Here is an 18,379-nt window from a genome sequence, read left to right as displayed (position 1 = left end):
CGGTTAAGTCCAGTCAAAGGCAACTATGGGGTTGCTGTGCTCATCTTGCTTTCAGGCCAAGGGAGCCAGTGTTTGTCCACAGACAGCTTTCCGGGTCATGTGGCCAGCATGCCTAAACCGCTTCTGGCGCAACGGAACACCATGATGGAAACCAGAGTGCACAGAAACACCGTTTACCTTCCCGGCTATTTATCTACTGGTATGCTTTCAAACTGCTAGGTTGGCAGAAGCGGGGACAGAGCAATGGGAGCTCACCCCATCATGGGGATTCGAACTGCTGACCTTCTGATCGGCAAGCCCAAGAGGCTCAGTGGTTTAGACCACAGCGCCACCCACGACCCATATTTACTGGGAGTCACAAGTGTGGAGAGTGCGCTGTTGTGTTCAGGTCCTTCTTCCAGGCTTCCCTTCTGGTTGGCCATTGTGAAAACGACGCTAGATGGACTAGATTGGGATTTGATCTGACCCTGCAGTACTCTCCTTCCCACCCCCATAGGTGTGACTGTGCAGACCAAGAAGAGCAAAGCAGTAGTGATCTGTGAAAAAGAATTATTGCCTGTGATCCTGCAACTTAATGTAGTGACTTTCTCTCTCTCTCTCTCTCTCTCTCTCTCTCTCTCTCTCTCTCTCTCTCCCTAGGGTCTTTCCCCCTCCAGTTGCATGACCTCCAGAAGCTGAGCTTCATTCTTCATCCCTACACTGGTCTCTTCCCTGCAGCCAGTCCAACACAGGGACATGTACAGTGCCTGACTTTTAACCCCTTCAGTGCTCAAGGTCCTTTCTGCCCACTAGCCTTGGGTGGATTTTATTTTTTTATTTTTTAAAAGGTGGCTTTGTGTTTTCCTTCTCCTCCCTGGAGGAGGCCGCAGACACTTCGCTCAGGGGAATCCCACTCTGAAATCTTATTGAGCTTGAATCAATGGTAACCCATGGCTGGTGAACGGCTCTGCATCTCTCTAGGAGGTACCCAATAACTTTGGATCAGGTTGGACAAACCTTTGAGGCGAACAGCCTTGACCTCTGCCATCTGCCGCGCTTTTTCCTGGAGAAGCAAGAGGTGTGGTTTTGTGTGTGCGGGTGGGTGTTGGTAACCACTGCAAGAAGCGAGAACTGCCCCAGACACATCTGCTTGCTGGATCTCAAGAGCCCAGAATGGCACGTTGAGAATTTCCGTTCCTCGCCGGATTTTTGCTGTTCCATCTTCTGAAAGAAGTTTACATTGAAGCTGGTTTCCGTGTGCCGCAAGTACTCTCTGAGATGCTGCTCCGGAAAGGATGGTGCGGGGAGGGGAATGACACAGTTCCAGGAACCCCACTCCAAGGCCATTGCTTCCCACCAGCCATAGCTCTCTCGCAGCATACCTGCACTGCAATGGCTTGGCCATTTGCAAGTACTTCTGGCTGAGCCTGACACATAAGCAATAAGCATGACATCCAAGATTTTCGCCCATCTCCCGCTCTGCAGGCTGCGTGCTGAGGAAGCAGCCCCTTCCCTCCCCAAGCGCTTGAGTTCTTGCCTTCGCTTCCTTCCTTGCCCGCAAGCCTCGCAGGATCCAAACTCTGGCTGGACTCAAATCAGGCGGAGCAAGAAACCTCGCCGACACCCTGAGCCCATGGTCATCCCAGCCAAAGGAGGCGGAGTGCTCCATGGGGCCTTGCTTGCTTGGAAGAGCCTGTGGCGCATTACTTGAACTAACAGCCTGAGGCCTCAGTGTGGGCTGCACCACACCTCAGGACTGGGGCAGCCACGGGGCATTTGGCACAACCTGCTCAGAGAAGTGGGGAAGAAGAGGCTCCTTTGTTCAGCACCTCAACATATCTGGGGGGTGTTATTCCTTTATTTCTGCTACCTCACTCTTCACTTGCATGGGCAAAGGGACCAGCGGAGACTCATCCAGAGACACAGCGATTGCCCTCTTCTGCACCCGAGTCAGCAGACAGAACGTTGGACCCCTCACCAGTGCCACGGCAGCTGTTCACCTTGGCCTAGTCTTCTCAGTCTTCCCCCATGCATTTGGCACATAAGGCTTAGATGCTGCTGTAAACGTAAGTGTTTTGTACCCACCTCCCCTGCCAGGCCTTTCTAGGTATCCATTTGGTGGCAGATTGGACAGCACTGTTCCCTCGCGGAACAGTGCCCCCGCCACTCTCCCTCCAAGCAGAGATAATCCAGTCAGACTTAAGGAGGAGGCAGCTCAGTTTCACTCCCCATGAAAAGGAATTGGGAACATAACAATGTTTTAAAAGTTAGGTAGAGAGTTTAATGTGCATTAGCAATGCATCGCCACATGGGTTTGGTGCATAAAGCGCATTCATTCTGCCCAGAGTTCACACATGCACAGTTAGGTGAGGCCTACGACTCTGTTGAAAAGCCAAGAGCTTCCAGGCTAGGCTTCCAGGGTTTCAGATGGAAAACCTGGCTTAGGAAAAAAACACCCTGAATTCACTACTTTGCCTTTTTTTAAAAAAAACACACACATTGTGAACCTTTAGAAATAACTGAGGTTTGCTGTGGTTCCTACTCTATCCTTTACCCAACAGTTTTTAATTCAGCCAAAGGTTTTAAAAAACGTATTTTAACTGATTCAGATGTGAGAGGCACAGAAGGCGGACAATGGTGCCATTTATCGGACCAAGTGGTTAAAAGTGTTCACAAGCTTCAGGAGGACCTTGAAGCATGAGTGTTCTAAGAATAAGTTTACATGCCCCTGAGTTTGGCTAGCAATGCTATAAAAGCCACCATTGTTACGTGCTGATTTCTCACAGAGGTGGGCAGAAGGGTGTGCACCATCTTTTAAAAATAATTATTACCCGAACTGTGCTAACAAAAGTTAACTTCTGCAACTTGTATGTATGCATCATTCACATTTTCACATGCTCTCCCGCTTGTCAGTGGACTGGGGAAGGCACAGAAGCCAAACAATGAGATCATCTCAAGTATTGCCCACGCTCTTTCACGCATATTTTCAGTGTTGAGGTCTAGAACCTTGTGTTTCATGCTCCCGTCTCTTTGTGATATAATCACAGCATATCTGTGATCCCACTTTCATTCACTAATTACAGGCCTCTCACTGGGGGGGCCAATTCACAGATTTTAGCTTGCTTCCATTGATGGGTAGTCTGTTTACATAAAGGTCTCAGCAATAACTGATCTGTAAGCAGCCATTTTGAACTGACGCACCCCGTTATGCTCAGATGGTGCCCGTCTAGCGTTCAACGGCTGGCTGTGATTTAATCCAAAGTAGGATGGTGATTGTTTTTGCTAAAAAAAATTTTTTAAAGCCATGTCGTAGTTGATTCAAGAAAGCACTTTAGCACCTGAAAAGTTCGATTCAACGCTGATGTTGGATCTCAGCCTACTTGAAAATTAAAGCAAGCCACCAACCAACGGGGAGGGGGGTGTTGCTATCTGAGCCGTTTGTTTGGCTGGGTCATAAATGCCTAGAATTTCCTGTGACGTGCACCAGCTCCAAGACCACTAGCTCATTAAGTGATAAAATAGCCCCTTACTGAAACGTATTTATATGAAAATAAGTTCCTCTTGGACTTGTTTATCTGTAATTATACTTAGGAATGCAGCCTTAATGGACATTGCCCCTCCTCTGCATGATGAAATTGGAGCCATTTTCATTGTGCCTGTTCAAAGCAGTGACACTTTGGGTGCCCTTAGAACGCCCTGCCTGATTTTCTGGTGCAAAAGAAGCCCCAACAACCCAGGTAATTTTTTTCCCCCTGTTGGAAAGCTGGCTTGTCCACATTCAACACTGCAAACTTCTCACAGGATCTGGAAAATGCTCCACCCCTTCTGAGCACTCCATTTACCATAAGAGCTAGAGATTATTCACTTGAATTTGAAACTATTTTCTGCATGACTAATGCGTTCACAAGTTTAACCCTACACGCAGATCGTTCTGAACGACACTTTCTCCAGGACTGAGTGCTCAGGGTCAGAAAGCTAGGTATCTGGGTCCAAGTAAAAGTCGCCCAAGAATAAAGGGTTTGGCATTTGAGCCAGACACAGAAGGATGAGGGCAAGTGTCCCTTGTTCCTAGGCTGATAGCACCTCTGAAAGCTGCACTGATACAGCTGATTTTTACAAAAAGGGAAAACTTAAAGGAACCAGTTATCTGTGTCTTAGGCCTTTGTTCCCTAGATGGGGAGCGTTGTGAGCCCTCCAGCTAGAGTTTGACCACCATCCTGGGTGGGGCTGATGGGAGTTGTGAGTCAACTTGCTGGAAGGCCACAGGTTCCACATTCCTAGAACATACTCGGAGCAGCTGGGAAGAGGAAGAATACAAGCCCCCAACCCCTTCAGATTAGATAGGAAGCTTTTATAACAGTAACACCTGGCCTTGCTTAACCAAGGAATCTGCCTCAGCTTCGGCAATAGGGCTTGATGGATGAGGTTGCTGCCTCCTTTCTGAAGGCACATTATGGATCCCCCACCTCCCCGTAAAAGAGAAATGAATTTGCCCAGAGTTATTTTAGCTAGTTTATTGCTTCAGGGCAGAGGACACCCCCCCCTTTTTATGTTTTTCAGGCCTGGGGTCTGTTGATAGTCTTACATTTCACTAAGCATAACGAATGAATGTAAATATCCGTTACAGTATCGGTTGGGGGTTATTTTATTGATGGCCCCATAAAAAAGGATGACAGAAGCCTAAGGAGACCTTAACCCTGAGTGCAATAGGAGCTGATTGTATTATTGAACTAGCAGTGGTGAGTTCAGGAAACAAGAGACTGTTTGGCTCAAGTTGCACACTTTAAAAATAAACAGCTGTAAAGTGTATTTGTAAATATTTGCCAGCATTTTGGCAAGTTAATTTTTGTTTTAACTGTAGCATATAAATACAGTAGGAATCCCCCAGGGACTTTCTAATGCTGAAAATTTGTGTGTATAAAACAAAACAAAAAACAATTCCAGTGTTGTAATTATATGTGCTGCATGTGATTATTCCTTTTTATGTCGAGAAACAAAAAAGAAAGCAACTTCTTCCAACTGGAGGTCAGAATTGCCCTCATGTACAGCCCGCACAATGTTGCATAGCCTAGTAAGATCTGCTCCTTCACCTCCCTTCATTGCAAAAAGCAGAACCGCTTCTCCGATGAAAAGTCAGAGAGAGACCATAGTGGTAGAACAGATGATTTGCATGCAGACAGTCCTGGATTCACAAGGCCTTGCAAGAGAGCCAGTCCATTGACAATACTTGGGTAGGCCAAGCCCAGTGTAAGGTAACGCCATACCTCCTCAGGCCATTCGTGCATCTCTGGTTTTACGACAAGATGTCAAGAGTGCCAAGAACCTAGAGTTTTAGCCATAGATTTGTCAGAAGGGACCCATATGTATGCAAGCAGCCAGGACATTTATTGTCTCACAGGCTTTTTGGAATTGACATTTTCCCTTCTCAAAATGCGTATATGAGATGAGAGAGGCTTACATGATGCCACCCCTCTACCCTGGGCATCAGTGGAAGACAACCCCACAAAAGATCTTGCTGCTTCAGTTGAAACCCCAACTTTATATCCAAAGAGGGATAAAGTGGTGAAGGTACTGCAGTGCAGGGCCCACATCCTTCCTCCCCTTTCTCTTTCCTCTTGGCTAGAGACCAAAGGATTTGCTCAACCTTTCTGTGGCTGTTGGGAGTACAGTCTACTCCTTCCACGTCTGCACAAGGGGGAAGGCACACCGGTCTTCCTGCCATTTATAAACACTTGAGAATCCTTCAGATTGTGTGGAATGTATTTTTAAGAGATGAAAATATATTTTTTCTACTTGCTAATGTTAAGACTGGGTGGAAAGGGATTGTCGAATCCTGACATGGTGTGCTTGCAGGCAGATGAGCATCTCCTGCCTTAACATTCCCTCGCTTTCAGGTTAAGAGAAAGCAAGTGCAATTTTTAGCAAAATGTGTTCAGAGATCCTCATTTGCCAGCCCTCCAGAACCCAGGAAGCTACCAGCACTGTCCCAATCACTCCACTCCTGACTCAAAAGGAAGCACTGTGGTGCTAGTATGTTCAGCTGGGGAAAGGCCCTGCTCTTTCACCTCCCAAACCTGCCTGCACATGGGACAGCAGGTGGTGCTAGCCTGCTAGTCACAGAGCAACAAGTCTGCATGCTATGTTTAAATGCAAACATTTGTCCGCATGTTATCTTCTGACTAATGCTGTCTGTTCTACAGTACTTAATCAATAAAACTATTTGTATGTTACTCAAATGTGTGAATTGCTTTGAGATGGAAAAAACCTTTTGCTTTTTGTGAAGAAGAAAAAAGCCCAGCCAATTTTGCATACCCCACCCACAGTGTTTTGGCAACAGCTTGTAAGTACAGAGAACTGCATTGACTTGTTCAAGATCCACATGGTTGCTAAATAGTTAGCACTTTTTCAGGCATTTTTTGGACCTGCACAATACAATTTTTGTCCCTGAAACTAAGCCCAATAATAGAATAGGATTTAGAAGAAAACCTGCCTTTGTGCGTATCAGGTACCTCTGGCAACCCTGTCAAATGAAGACAGGACTGGATGAGACACTGGGCCATGAAACACAGGATTCAGAGCCTGGCCAGGGGAGTGGAATCTCACTACAAAACAAGTATAAATATAGTTTCTTGGTCCTTGGTGTCCTCCAATTTTGTTCTTCCTTGTCCTGGCCTTTGAATATCCCCTTACTTAGCACCAAATCCCAGCACATACTTTGCCTGCACCAAAACTGATTCCACCCCTTTAGCTTCCTAGCAAGAACCATCATTTATCTGTAACTGTCCCAGATTCAATGTGCCTCCTCCAAGTACCCATTCTAAGCGCCTTGAGTTACTCAGCCATTTCCCCTCACATCTCTGAGGATCCTTAACTGGCATCTAATCTGTAACTTTTTAGTTGCATATAGCAGAGAGTAGGGCATTGCATCCTGCAACATACTCAAAATGAAAAGAAACTGTGTTTCTGTTGTCCGTGTTTTTATAAAAAAGGAAGTTTTATTTTTGCTTCCCAAAACAAAACCCACATAAGACAATCTTACCTTAGTGACTAACAGCAGCTAACTTACAAGAGTTCTAAACCCTGGAAAGAAAGAAACAAAAACGCATCTGTACCAAAAGAGATCTCTGTCAAGAGAGACCAGAAGTCTGGATTTGGGGGAGAAGGTGCACCGCTCCAGAGAATCGAGGCTGCTGTGGCAGTCAGGAACTGCGTTCTTGGACGACTGAAGTCTAGGAAGGCCGCTCAACAGGGGCGATGCTTTTGACTCCTGGTTACGCCTTATAATTGGTAGTGCTACAGACCAGGAAGGCCACTTGCTTCTAATCACGAGTCCATGCAAGGCATTCATAACCCACTGCATTGTTACATGGCGGGAGCCTGCTGTGCAGCTGCAACAGGGGTAGCTTGGCGAGGCAGTGTGTACATTGCACCGAGAAACTGGTCTGCAATGCGTCCAGCTTCTCTCAGTCCACTCAGCAGAGCTCCGTGAACAGTCGCTGGGTAGTTGCGAATTGTATGTTCTCCTGCAAAGAACAGGCGGGGAATTGGCTGGAAAAGAAATAAGAGATTGGCAATGTTACAAGAGCCCCAGTTTACTTGCTGAATATAGCATACCTGCAAAACAAGGAAGGTTTCCTAAAAAGCTGTCACTCCAAGTGACGCCTGGGAATAATTTTATCATTTGTTTGTTTTTCCCAGAATCAAGTATCCCGTATGGATTGCCCACAGAGAGAGTAGAAGAAATGTGTTCGGCATTTCAATGTGGCAGAGGACCAGTTTTCCTCCCTGTGGTCTAAAGAGAAGCAGAGTGCAAATTTAGCCACAGGTTGTCGTGAACTTGAAAAACATATTCAGCATCTCAAGCTGGTTTAAACTTACTTCTGTGTGTGTGCTTGAATTGAATGACCCAAGTGCACTGGGGTAAGGCCGCTTGCTTGGTTTCAGAAGCAGATAGCAGGACCAATTCCCAAGTTGCACCTTAAATTTAGTCTCACGTCCCCCTTTCTAGAGTTTGCAAACAAGCACATTTGGTGGGTGGGGAGTGGCAAGAGGGAACTGTTACTTCATTTCCATTATTCATAATTCCTTACACCTACTGCAGAGTGAGCCCAAAGGGCAGGCATCAGATCCTTCTATGGCCTGAATAGCACCCAGCTACGGGTTGCTCCTAGTCAATGTTAACAACCAGCAAAGTTGCCAGGTTTTTTTGATCTTCCCTTTTGATTCCCCCCCCCCCAAATGCTGAAGAAAAGTAAAAAGGTTGCTTTCATGAGGAGTTGTACTGATACTTGTAATTAAGAAAAAAAGCAGTTCCCTCCCATGCTAGACAAGGAAGCCAAGTGGGATGAGATTAACAATAAAAATAAATTTATAAATATAAAGAAATGTTCCAGGAAAAAATTGTGGTACAAAGTCAAAGGTTCCTGCTGCTTCTTGGTGCTAATCTGAATGCAGTTCTCACCTGGGGAGCTCCTGGAATGGCTGGTCCCGGAGTAATTGGCTGAGCCATCAAGTCATAATCATTTCCTGAAGATCCAGCTGCTACATAGGAATAGGATCCTCTGGCCCAGGGGTCTGCCCTCCAACGAGATACTACTGTTTCCTTAGGCTGAGGACAAAGAAAGGGGGGGGGGAGGTTGCTCAAGTGTGTAACGTTTCGTGAAGTCCCTGATACTAGGAGGATGTGTGCAGGCACACATACATGTTTTTTCCTAGGCTGAGGAAAACTGCAAGTAACAGAAAGCCCTGAAAAGCCTGGAAGCAATGCCCAAATATTCTCCTGTCAGCTGTGCTTTCAAGGTTGGCCCATGTCTGCAGAATGGAAAGCAGGAGCATCTAGAGTGAGGGAAGGGAGTCCAAGCAGTTCTAGCTGAGGGCAGCAGGTGGTGAAAACAAAGCCTACGGAAGTGATTCTCTTTGCAGCCAATAGCCAGCCTAAAGTACGCAATCCTAACCTACAGGGTTTAGGCTTTTTCCTCATTTTAGAAATGGCCCTTCTCTGTTGGAAGGCTTTTTCTAATCATAAATCCCTTTAAGGAAGCTGGAAAATTTGATCATGCTATAGGTGGTATCTAGAGGCTCATATTGTGCCACACACTGATAAAGGTAAGGTTGGCTAGGATCCTGAACAAATGGAACTGAAGAAGTGTGCATGCACATGAAAGCTTATACCAAGAACAAACTTTGTTGGTCTCTAAGGTGCTACTGGACAATTATATATATATAGACTGCATCAGACCAACATGGCTACCTACCTGAATAACCTGAATATGGAACTATAAAGAGTTCAACGTGATACCTGAGGGACAGCACTGCTGCCAAAAATGCCCTTGAGAATTGCAAGACAGCGCCCGACAATGACATCATCACTGATGTTCTCCATTATTCCGGCTGCTTCACCTGCCACCAAGGCCAGAAGAATTGGTGCTGTGGAAAAGATTATTGGGACATCAGCAGAACGCAAGCGCTAGCCAAATAGCTTTAGTTTCATCCTGCACAGGAATGTGCTTTATTAAGGTTCTCTGGCAAACAGCCTAAATAACAAGATTTCTCACTGAGATAAAGACCCAAACAAAAACTGATGGCTTTTGTTTCTTAAGGAGACAGAGTTTATCATCTTAAGAGGGCACAGAAGGCAAAGATGGTGCCAAGCAGGAGTCATTTCTAACCACTTAGGAATTTCTTAAGTTATGTGTATTGCTTCTGACAATAAACGCAGTGTCTCCAACTGAGAAGTGAGAAAAGGGAGGTCACTTCAACCAAAATTGCCTAGGCAAAGACTTCTCACTACCCAGCTGAGCTGCTGCCGGTGACATTGAGCAAAACTGAGCGAGGTGGACTGATAGTTTTTATGGTGAGACATGCAACCAGAAGCTGGCATAGCAAGGGGGCAGGGGGCTGGATCAGATCAAATGCAGTCAGCTAACAGCAACAGGACTGGGTCAGTGGGCGCCAGGCAAGCTCAGCCCTATCCCAGAACGGGGGATTCCTGTACTTCAGGACACAATTTTGAGGGCAGAACACTGGTGTCCCCCTGAGGGCTGGCAGAGCCCCACTCCATCCAACTCCACGACCACAGAGGTGGACCAGAGTTTGGATTTCAGCCAAAGGCGCCCATGAAAATATTTACATGCTTTGGTGCCAACTACCTTTGTAAAGATTCCAAAACAGGAAAAGCTCTCCTCGGCTGGCTGTTGTGCTGCCAACGTGACCAAACAAATTTACACTGGGGTCCCAGAACACACGGTCAAAACACAGCACAACCTAGAAAGGAAGGAAACGTTAGGAATCAGGAAAGACTCTGGTCTGGTTCAGCGTTTTAAGATTTGCTGCCGCTCGTCTTTTTCACATGGATCGCAAGGGAAGGGGGGCAGTTTACATTTCTCACCAGTTCCAAGCTGTGCTTTAAATAATTTCCCCTTCTTCTTTCATGTCACAGGAAATCTATGTACAGGTTTTGTGTTTTCACAAAATAAACTCAGAAAATACTTCAGACCCTGACATACACGTACGTTTTAATATATATGAATCAGACTATAAGAGTAAGATACATTTGCTTCAGGAAGTGTTTCTCCGATTTCCAGCCAACGTTCATTGACACCCCCAGTACGCTATCAAGTGTAAGTGGAAAGCAAGCTAAGCTTTCTGATTAAATGCTGCTAGAATTGATTCATCTCTTCTAGGGCATGATTTTCTTCAGCATGTGGTATACATTGCACTACTCTGGCCCCGCCTGAAGCAAAAAAGGCAAAGCTATATATGAATGGTTTTGTGCTCTATTCTCAGCTATGGAACACCGAAATGAATTGAGGAAGAAAGCTTCCACCTATCCACAGCAGGTAAGGGTATAGCTACTGTAATTGCTCTTTGCTGCCTACCCCACCCCCCACTGCTCCACTTTTGTACATTTCAAGCTACCTTGTTAAGGTTTCCAAATCCCATTCTCTGCACAGCAGATGTCTTCCACTCCGGAAGAGGAGGAACAAACTGTACAGCAGGAGGCTGCTGCTTCAGCACTCCCAAGGGAAGGGTACAGAGAACAGCATCACACTTATAAATAAATGTCTGGCTAGTGGACCGGGTGTTGACAGCTATCACTTCACATCCTGGTAAAATGAAAAAGGAAGGGAGGGGGGAAAGAGAAGAGAATGCCATGAAAGAAAATCACTAGTATTGTTGGGTAGTTTTATAGGGGTGAAAGAATGGCTGCTCAAACATCTTAAAGTACTAATAACAATTTTTTGAATTGAATTCCTGAATATTGAATTGAATTCCTGAATATTAGGTAGATTGAGATTCTGCCGGCTCACAATCCTAGCATCATGTCTATTGGTCTTTCCAGTATACAACCTGCTTCACAATCCTCATCTCCAAGAGCCTCAAAAATCACTGCAAATTGCTTGCTCAATGCCACCTTAGGACATTAGAGCTAACTTGGGATTCAAATCTGCCTCTCCCTTCTCCAAATCAAACTCTCCTACTGGCACTGTATTGACTTTGCACTGAAGCCACTGAATGACAGCCAGTTATAGTTTTTTTGCACATCTCCCCTTATTCCCAATTTTGGCTGTCCTCATTCCATGCAAGCTCATCCACAGCAGCCCCTATTTATCTTCACATCTTTGGACGTGACTCCTCATACCTGAATTGTCACCCTTTCTCAGTTTCAACTGCCTCTCTTCTCCTCTATATACTCCCCCCAAACCACAATATTTGTGGTCTCATTGTGTCTTTGTCCACCACAAACTCATATTCTTGGCTCTGATTAATCTCACCCACCCTTGTCACACCCACTTTCAAGCTCTGGCTTTCCCTTTCATTGTCTACGTACGTACATCACATCCTGAGACCTTGTCAGCATTCCAATATCCTTCATCACCAAACAGTGACGGAAGGCACATGACTAGTGGGTGCAACACCATTCACTGGCTTTCCCTGGAGGTAGTGAGCAAATAGCCTTAAAATTACGGGACCATCAGAGATGACTGCAAGTTTTGCTCACCTGAGGCTGTGTAGCGCACCTGCCGAACGGCTGTGTTAAGTTTAATGTCCAATCCTTCAGCCAAAGCCACGGGCACACAGGAATAACCATTTCTCACAGTCAGATGACTGCCTGTGAACTCAAAATCATCATCCTGAAATGGAGAGGGGGAGATTCAGAAGTCCCATCAGTGAATTTGTAGGGCAATTAATTGGTCCTGGTGAATTCCCCTCACGTTGCCCATGGACGAAAAGTGGTGACAAATTCCCACGGATGGAAATGACGAAAGGCTGCTGCTTATGTGAAACAGAACATTTGGCTACTTGCAGTGAACGGGGGGAAGCAGGGAGCATTCTGAAAAGAGTGGAAATTGCCTAAGCTGAGCCAGATCAGGGAGGAATATCCTAGGAAGGCGGAAGCAGCTGCAGCAGCAGGAGCACGTCTTTCCTTCCTGCCCACCCAGCGTGCTTGTCTCACCTGTGAGCGTCTACACAAGGGAACAACGTTCTTAAAAGGCATGCTAAGTATAAATTCCTGTACCCAGATTGTATAGTCGGTTCATATAATTTATTTGGAATATCATTTGCATGATTAGGCCTGTGTGCGTTAGATTTTATTGGATATATCCCTTTTAAGAATGTTATACCATGGACATCCAGTAGTGTTGAAGGTGCACCAGATAAGTGGGGAGGAAGGTGCTCTCTCATTCCCCACCATGTGTGCATAGGGAGGCTGATCCAGGCAACATTCCATCCAGCCCAGAGGAAACCAGAATGCTGAAGTAAAAAATCCAAGTAGCATCTAATCTGCTATGGTTGGCAACGTTGCAAAAGAAACCAATAAAGTGCAGGTGGAGTTTTCAGTCTGTATTTGAGTGTGTACTGTGTCTCAAAGCTGCATTTTAGAAACGGTGCCAGGGCTGTGTATATTCTGCAATCATACTGCTAAGCCATAGAAAGTGTGTGTGCCTGTGAGGAAACATTTGGAAAGAGCACTTTCGGTGATCAAAGGTTGGGACTTCAGTGCTTTACATAATTATTTGCAAAATAACTTTAAAAAAAGAATTTTGCAAAATCAACATTCAGGCTCTTTGGAGGTACAGAATTTGTGTTACCCTGGAGCAGATTTGTGTTCAGGGCAGAATATACACAATCCTGGTCATGAGTTGCTCCACAATTCCATCTTTCCATACGGATAAATTCAAACTTCTTTTGAAACACTCACTTAAATGTCAGTATGGAGAAAACATGGAGTTACCTGGTCCCAATGTTTCAATGACAGAGTAGAGAGTGGTGTGGCGTTGGCAAATTCAAGATTTGCAAAATGCCAGTCCAGGATCTGTCTGTCCCTTGATGATAAATAAACATCACTGCAAATAAATTTGACAAAGAGAAAAACAAAACATGCTGTTAGGGGGGTGCTACCAGTGCATGGTATTGTATCAGGTGGTTTGCAAACCTCTTGCCCTTCAACACAACTGAATATCCCTTGTGCTTCCAGCCACTTTTGACAGGAGCTCATTCACTACTTTTTCACCTTATGGCTGAAATGTTACTGGCCAGAGAAAGAAAGACTGCTGTAAGGTCACCTCTCAGTCAGATTTCATCTAATGTTGCTGATAACAGCACCCAGTTTTTTATTAATTTTATTGCATTGCATATTATCCTATCAGCTCAGAGTGGTTTTATAAAGAGGAAGAGACTGATCTCTGCCTTGAAGACTCATAAGAGCATTAAGCCACAGAAAAAACAGAAGGTGAAATATGGACTCATCCAGTCCCTTGAAGAGCAGCCAACACCCTCTCTCCCATATACAATTCACCGTTTCATATCCTTGTCCTCTTTCTGTTTTCACATCCAGTCCTATAGCTTCCACACCATCCTAATGGTCAGCCAACTGAAATTCTCCCTATCCTTCTTAAGGGTACCCTCCCCCTGACCTCCTTTCCCCATTGTTCCTTCTCCTCTTCTTTCAAGTTGTCAACATTTCAATATCGACTTCTAGCTTCCAGATTTTATGTGCCATGGCAGCTTGCTCCTACCGTGAAGGCTTTTTGCTTCACAATAAATTTACTGAGAGTTTTTCTTAAACACGGCTCTCCTTACTCCCCTTATAGCCACTTTGAGGTTTTGGGTGTGCTTTTTTTTTTTTTTTACAATCAAGTCGTGTACAAATTTTATGAAATAAATAAAACACGGCCAATTGTGAAAGGCAGTATGAATTAGAGCTCAAGTGCTGCATTTGCCTTCTGCTGCAACTGAACTAAGTGCTATGTGCACACAGGAGAGAACTGTGCACACGGCCAAAGCTTTCTTTGATGCTTCCACCACTGCAAACCACTTTTGGTTAAAACTAACATTAGGCTGAGAAGTGAATTTCCTCTTTGACATGCGGTGGGAGCCTCCAAGAAACCACCAACTCTTCAGAATGTTACTTTCACCATGAACCTGGGGACTAGTTGTGAATACAACAAAACCCTCTGGTCGGTTTTCAGACCACAGTTCAAGAAGCAGTGGCTTATCCTTCATCACCTGAACTATTCCACTTCATCTCTTTGACAAGCAGAACTCAAGGAAGACGTAATGAAAAGAAAAGAAAAAAAGCACCTTCACTAGCATCCAGCCACCCAGATGAGTGTGTCTACATTTTTTTACCTTGGAGGATTGGCTTCTAGTTCCTGCAGCTTCTCTTCCAGTTTTGCTTGTGTTTCAGCCAGCTCATCATACTCCTGATAAGTGCATAGATAAAGAGAACATTACTGAAGGGCAATGTTGAAGTAATCTCTTATTATTTAGTTTATAATAGTATTTACCCTCTGATAAAATATTGGGCTAGTATACAGCCATATGCATTCATGGAAATATAAAAACATTAAAGTAATTATTAAAATGATTGGTGAGTCAAGAGGTTTTAAATAGCTGTATAGGTGTTGTCTGTATAATAAAGTCTTTAAGAGACCTCTGAGAGTCAAAAGCAAGAGTGCTGCTGAATCTCTGCTGGAAGAGTGTTCCATAGCATGGGACTGGCAACACTAAATTGTCTGATTTCTGGTTGAAGCCAGTCAGGTCTCTGTAATTATTAAGCTCGAGGAGGATAGGAGATCATCTTCCTTCTCTACTATAACTTTTAGCACTGACCAGCCCACCATTTGCAGTTTCTGGAAACATTTTTTGTTTCAACAGGCTTCTTCAGCTGGATAAAAAAGAATTCTGCCTCAGTTGTTCATTTTGTATTGTTTTTAACACTACATTCAGTTATTTTTGATGTTTTTTGAAACAATGCTTAACTATCTTCTATGACATCTTTGTAACTTGCCTTGACACAAACACACGCACACACACACAGATTCATGAAATGTATTTTTTTTACGCACCAATCCAAAAATGAGATGCAAAATTCAGTCATATGTAGCAGTGAAAACAACCTGAGCTGTGATATAAAACAGCTGGAGGACTCTTTTTCAAAAAAAAATATATTCAGTAGGCAAAGCCATTTTCACATTGATCCTTACCTTACACAGAGCAGTAAGATCTCTATGCTTACTCTTCACAAGGAACTCTGCAGTGATGTCTCGAGGCGGTTTTACTTCAGATGCCTCCTTGTACTGCTGGTGGAGCTCCTTTATCTTCTCTTTCAAGTTCACCATCTATAAAGGTGGGTGGGGTAGAGAGAAAAAACACTTAGCAGGAAGAGAGGGGAAAAGCCCTTTTGTACCTTTCAGGACTCTGCAGAAGAGCTTACTGAACTGTGTGCCACAACATGTTAGTGTGTCGGCTGCAAGGTGTACTGTAGGTTTGTTGGGCAAATGCTCCCCACGCACTGCCCAGGGCTGGAAGGAGGTCAGTTTAACCTCCGGTTTGCTAGTAAAACTGAATTACTGTGTCACGAAATGATGCATGTATAAAAAGTGTGTCACCAACCTGAAAAGTTTGGAAAGCTCTGTTCTACAGCAATGGCGTATCATACTCTTATATGTAGGACTGCACAGATAAAGGACTCTTCCAAGCCACTGCACTGGCCCCAAAATGGGGCCAAAACCTTCCTTCACCAAGAAGTTGTACGTAAAGGGAACGGAGCTGTGCGTGTCTCAGGTTGGGATAAGCACCTGACCTTATTAAGAAGATCTTTAAGCTCTTCTTGAGTTTTCACTATCTTCTTCCAGTGTTCAATCTGTTCATCTTTCACATGTTTCTCCTGCAATCTACGTAAGGAAAAGAAAAAGAATGGCAGATGGCAAAACAAGAGGTAGAGTAAGGATTTCAGGCTGCAGCAGCATCTAGGGCCTAGACCAGGATTTAGGGAAACATTTTTCAGCCCAGGATCCACATTTCCTTCTGCAAACCTTCTACAAGTCACATGCCTCTTGTGGGCAGGTCCAAAGGCAAAAGTGGTTTGAGCGACAAATGCAAATACTACCTTTGTATCGGGCAGTTTCTACACACACTCACACACCCATTCCTATCCTCCATACAAACAAGCAAGAGGCATTCCCAGAGTTCAAGGATGTATTCTACCAACAAAAAAACATTCAAGGAGGGTGCAAAGCAGAGCCGGTGAGGGGGGTGGTCTGGGGAAGCCCCAAGGGCCAGAGAGAGAGACCCCCGAGAGCTGCATTTGGCCCTTGGGTATGAAGTTCTGCACGCATGGCTTAGGGCATATTGCAACACTTGCTAGACAGCAGTTCAAGCAGCTGCCTCAAAGTACTGTTCAGGTCACATGTGAAACTGCCTTCCGTCAGCAGCCAACTCCATCAAATTCCCAGATGAAGCAGTGGGAGATACAGAAACGTTTGACAAGCATTTCAAAAACACAAGAAACCCGTATTTAACACTCAAGGAAAGCTGTAAAGCCCACTGACTGGCAGTCTCCTCCTTGGTTCAAGGCAGAATCAAACATGAATACAAGTGGCAACCATTCTAGGTGCGTCAAATTGACATGTGATTGCAAATGCACAGGTCCTTTTGGACCCTTAAGGCAGCAGAAGGGGGGTGGGGTGTAAAGAAGCGGGGCATGCTTCTACCCACTTTGCCGACACGCATGGGGGCCTGGAACAGAACCCCCACGTGAAATGGTCACTGTCATTGCTTATACAGGGCTTCTCTGAAGGCATGCGGGCAAAAGTGAGATCTGAGAGTCAAACCTGAAGACACGTTCCAGCAAAATATACTTAACACACAGTGGTCAGATCCACTGAATTTAATCTAGACTTCTTTCTTCACACAGATAAATTTCATCAACAGCAGCAGCAACAACAGCTGAGGACATTTTCAGAGTTATCAATGAAATGTAACCTCACTTACTGTATGACGACTTCTAAAGCCTGACCCAGGGAGACAGGCTTGTTATTAAGGACATTGAAGTCCAGCTGGTGGCTGAGATATGAAGTAGCTTCCAGCAAACGATTGAACTCTTGCTCTACCATTTCATCTTTCTCCTTTGGAACCTGCAAGAAGGATCCTTCAAGTTAATCCAAAGTAAAACAGCAAAAAAAGCTCAAGAAGCACTTTCCGCTCACACACTATATACCACCCAGCCCTTTTAAAATGTGGACAGAACAGCTAAAGGCGTTAAATTGTAGGAGGAAGAATTTGATTAAACAGTAAGAAAATATTACCTAGTATAACAACAGCTTAGCAACAGACTTATATTTTCAAGCCAGTATGTAATTTTGCTCCAAACTATTCTCTCAAGTGAATGTTTCCAAGAAACATCAAACTTACCGCTTGTCCATTGGCTTCATAGAGTGGACACTTCTGCTTTATTTTGGCCAGTTCCATATTTACTTGCTTGCTCACCACAGCCATTGGGTTTCCTCCTAAAAGAGAGAGAGAGAGAGAGAGAGAGACAGAGAGAGAGAGATATTGTACAGAGAAGAATATAATTGTTTCGATTCCCATTTCCAGAGGGATTGTATCTAGCAAATGAAGGAACTGAAACCTGGAAAACTTGCAGAAGGAACACATCTCATTCTTAAAATACAGCTAGATAAAACTAATCACAAATATTGGATAGTTTACTCTGAGTCCCAGTAGTGAGATTGGGAAGGGCCCTCCTTCTCTCCTTCTAGTTTTGCTTTCTCTCACCTTTCCCTTTAGGGGAGAGAATGATCTAGGACTGATCAACTGTCTGATGAAAAAAACTAAAAATCTGAATCAGGCCACAGGCCCACCAAGTAAGGCCAGAGAGAGAAAAAGGGAGAAAAAATATTCATGTGGGGAAGCCATGGAGCACTGCTATTGCCAATCATAAAAATTGGGTGCCAAGGAATGTGCAAAACTACTCAGTAATAAGCCCATAGATGCAGAGTTTGAATTCAGACTTGTTTTTAAAGACTCACCAAGTCCTGTTACTACCATGGCTCCTAGGTCTGCAACGTAGTTTCCTTTGCGAAAAGTGGCAACTCTGCCCCCTACACGATCC

General features: G+C 44.6%; 2 protein-coding genes across 5 annotated transcripts in view; one reads left to right on the top strand and one right to left on the bottom strand.

Annotated features, from left to right (window-relative positions):
* The window catches only part of LUZP1 (leucine zipper protein 1), a 70,506-nt gene extending 68,047 nt beyond the window's left edge, over positions 1-2,459 (top strand). For all 4 annotated transcript variants that reach the window (XM_053398426.1, XM_053398424.1, XM_053398427.1 and 1 more), the window contains exon 4: positions 640-2,459. The gene's annotated coding sequence lies outside the window, so the exon portion shown is untranslated. The remainder of the gene's footprint in view (positions 1-639) is intronic.
* A 4,493-nt stretch (positions 2,460-6,952) lies between these two features.
* KDM1A (lysine demethylase 1A) overlaps positions 6,953-18,379 on the bottom strand; it is a 37,649-nt gene continuing 26,222 nt past the window's right edge. The window contains exons 8-20 of the mRNA XM_053398429.1: positions 18,297-18,378; positions 17,680-17,774; positions 17,260-17,402; positions 16,070-16,160; positions 15,471-15,605; positions 14,614-14,687; positions 13,217-13,328; positions 11,981-12,113; positions 10,897-11,084; positions 10,128-10,242; positions 9,278-9,405; positions 8,441-8,587; positions 6,953-7,527 (exon numbers count right to left, since the gene is read on the bottom strand). Of these exons, the coding sequence (XP_053254404.1) occupies positions 7,342-7,527; positions 8,441-8,587; positions 9,278-9,405; positions 10,128-10,242; positions 10,897-11,084; positions 11,981-12,113; positions 13,217-13,328; positions 14,614-14,687; positions 15,471-15,605; positions 16,070-16,160; positions 17,260-17,402; positions 17,680-17,774; positions 18,297-18,378 (1,629 nt within the window). The 3' untranslated portion in view covers positions 6,953-7,341. The remainder of the gene's footprint in view (positions 7,528-8,440; positions 8,588-9,277; positions 9,406-10,127; positions 10,243-10,896; positions 11,085-11,980; positions 12,114-13,216; positions 13,329-14,613; positions 14,688-15,470; positions 15,606-16,069; positions 16,161-17,259; positions 17,403-17,679; positions 17,775-18,296; position 18,379) is intronic.

The sequence above is a fragment of the Podarcis raffonei genome, chromosome 8 (genome assembly GCF_027172205.1).
Source record: "Podarcis raffonei isolate rPodRaf1 chromosome 8, rPodRaf1.pri, whole genome shotgun sequence".
Taxonomy (NCBI): Eukaryota; Metazoa; Chordata; class Lepidosauria; order Squamata; family Lacertidae; genus Podarcis; species Podarcis raffonei.
Note: the sequence above shows the minus strand (reverse complement) of the source record. Positions and strands in the feature narration are given on the sequence as shown.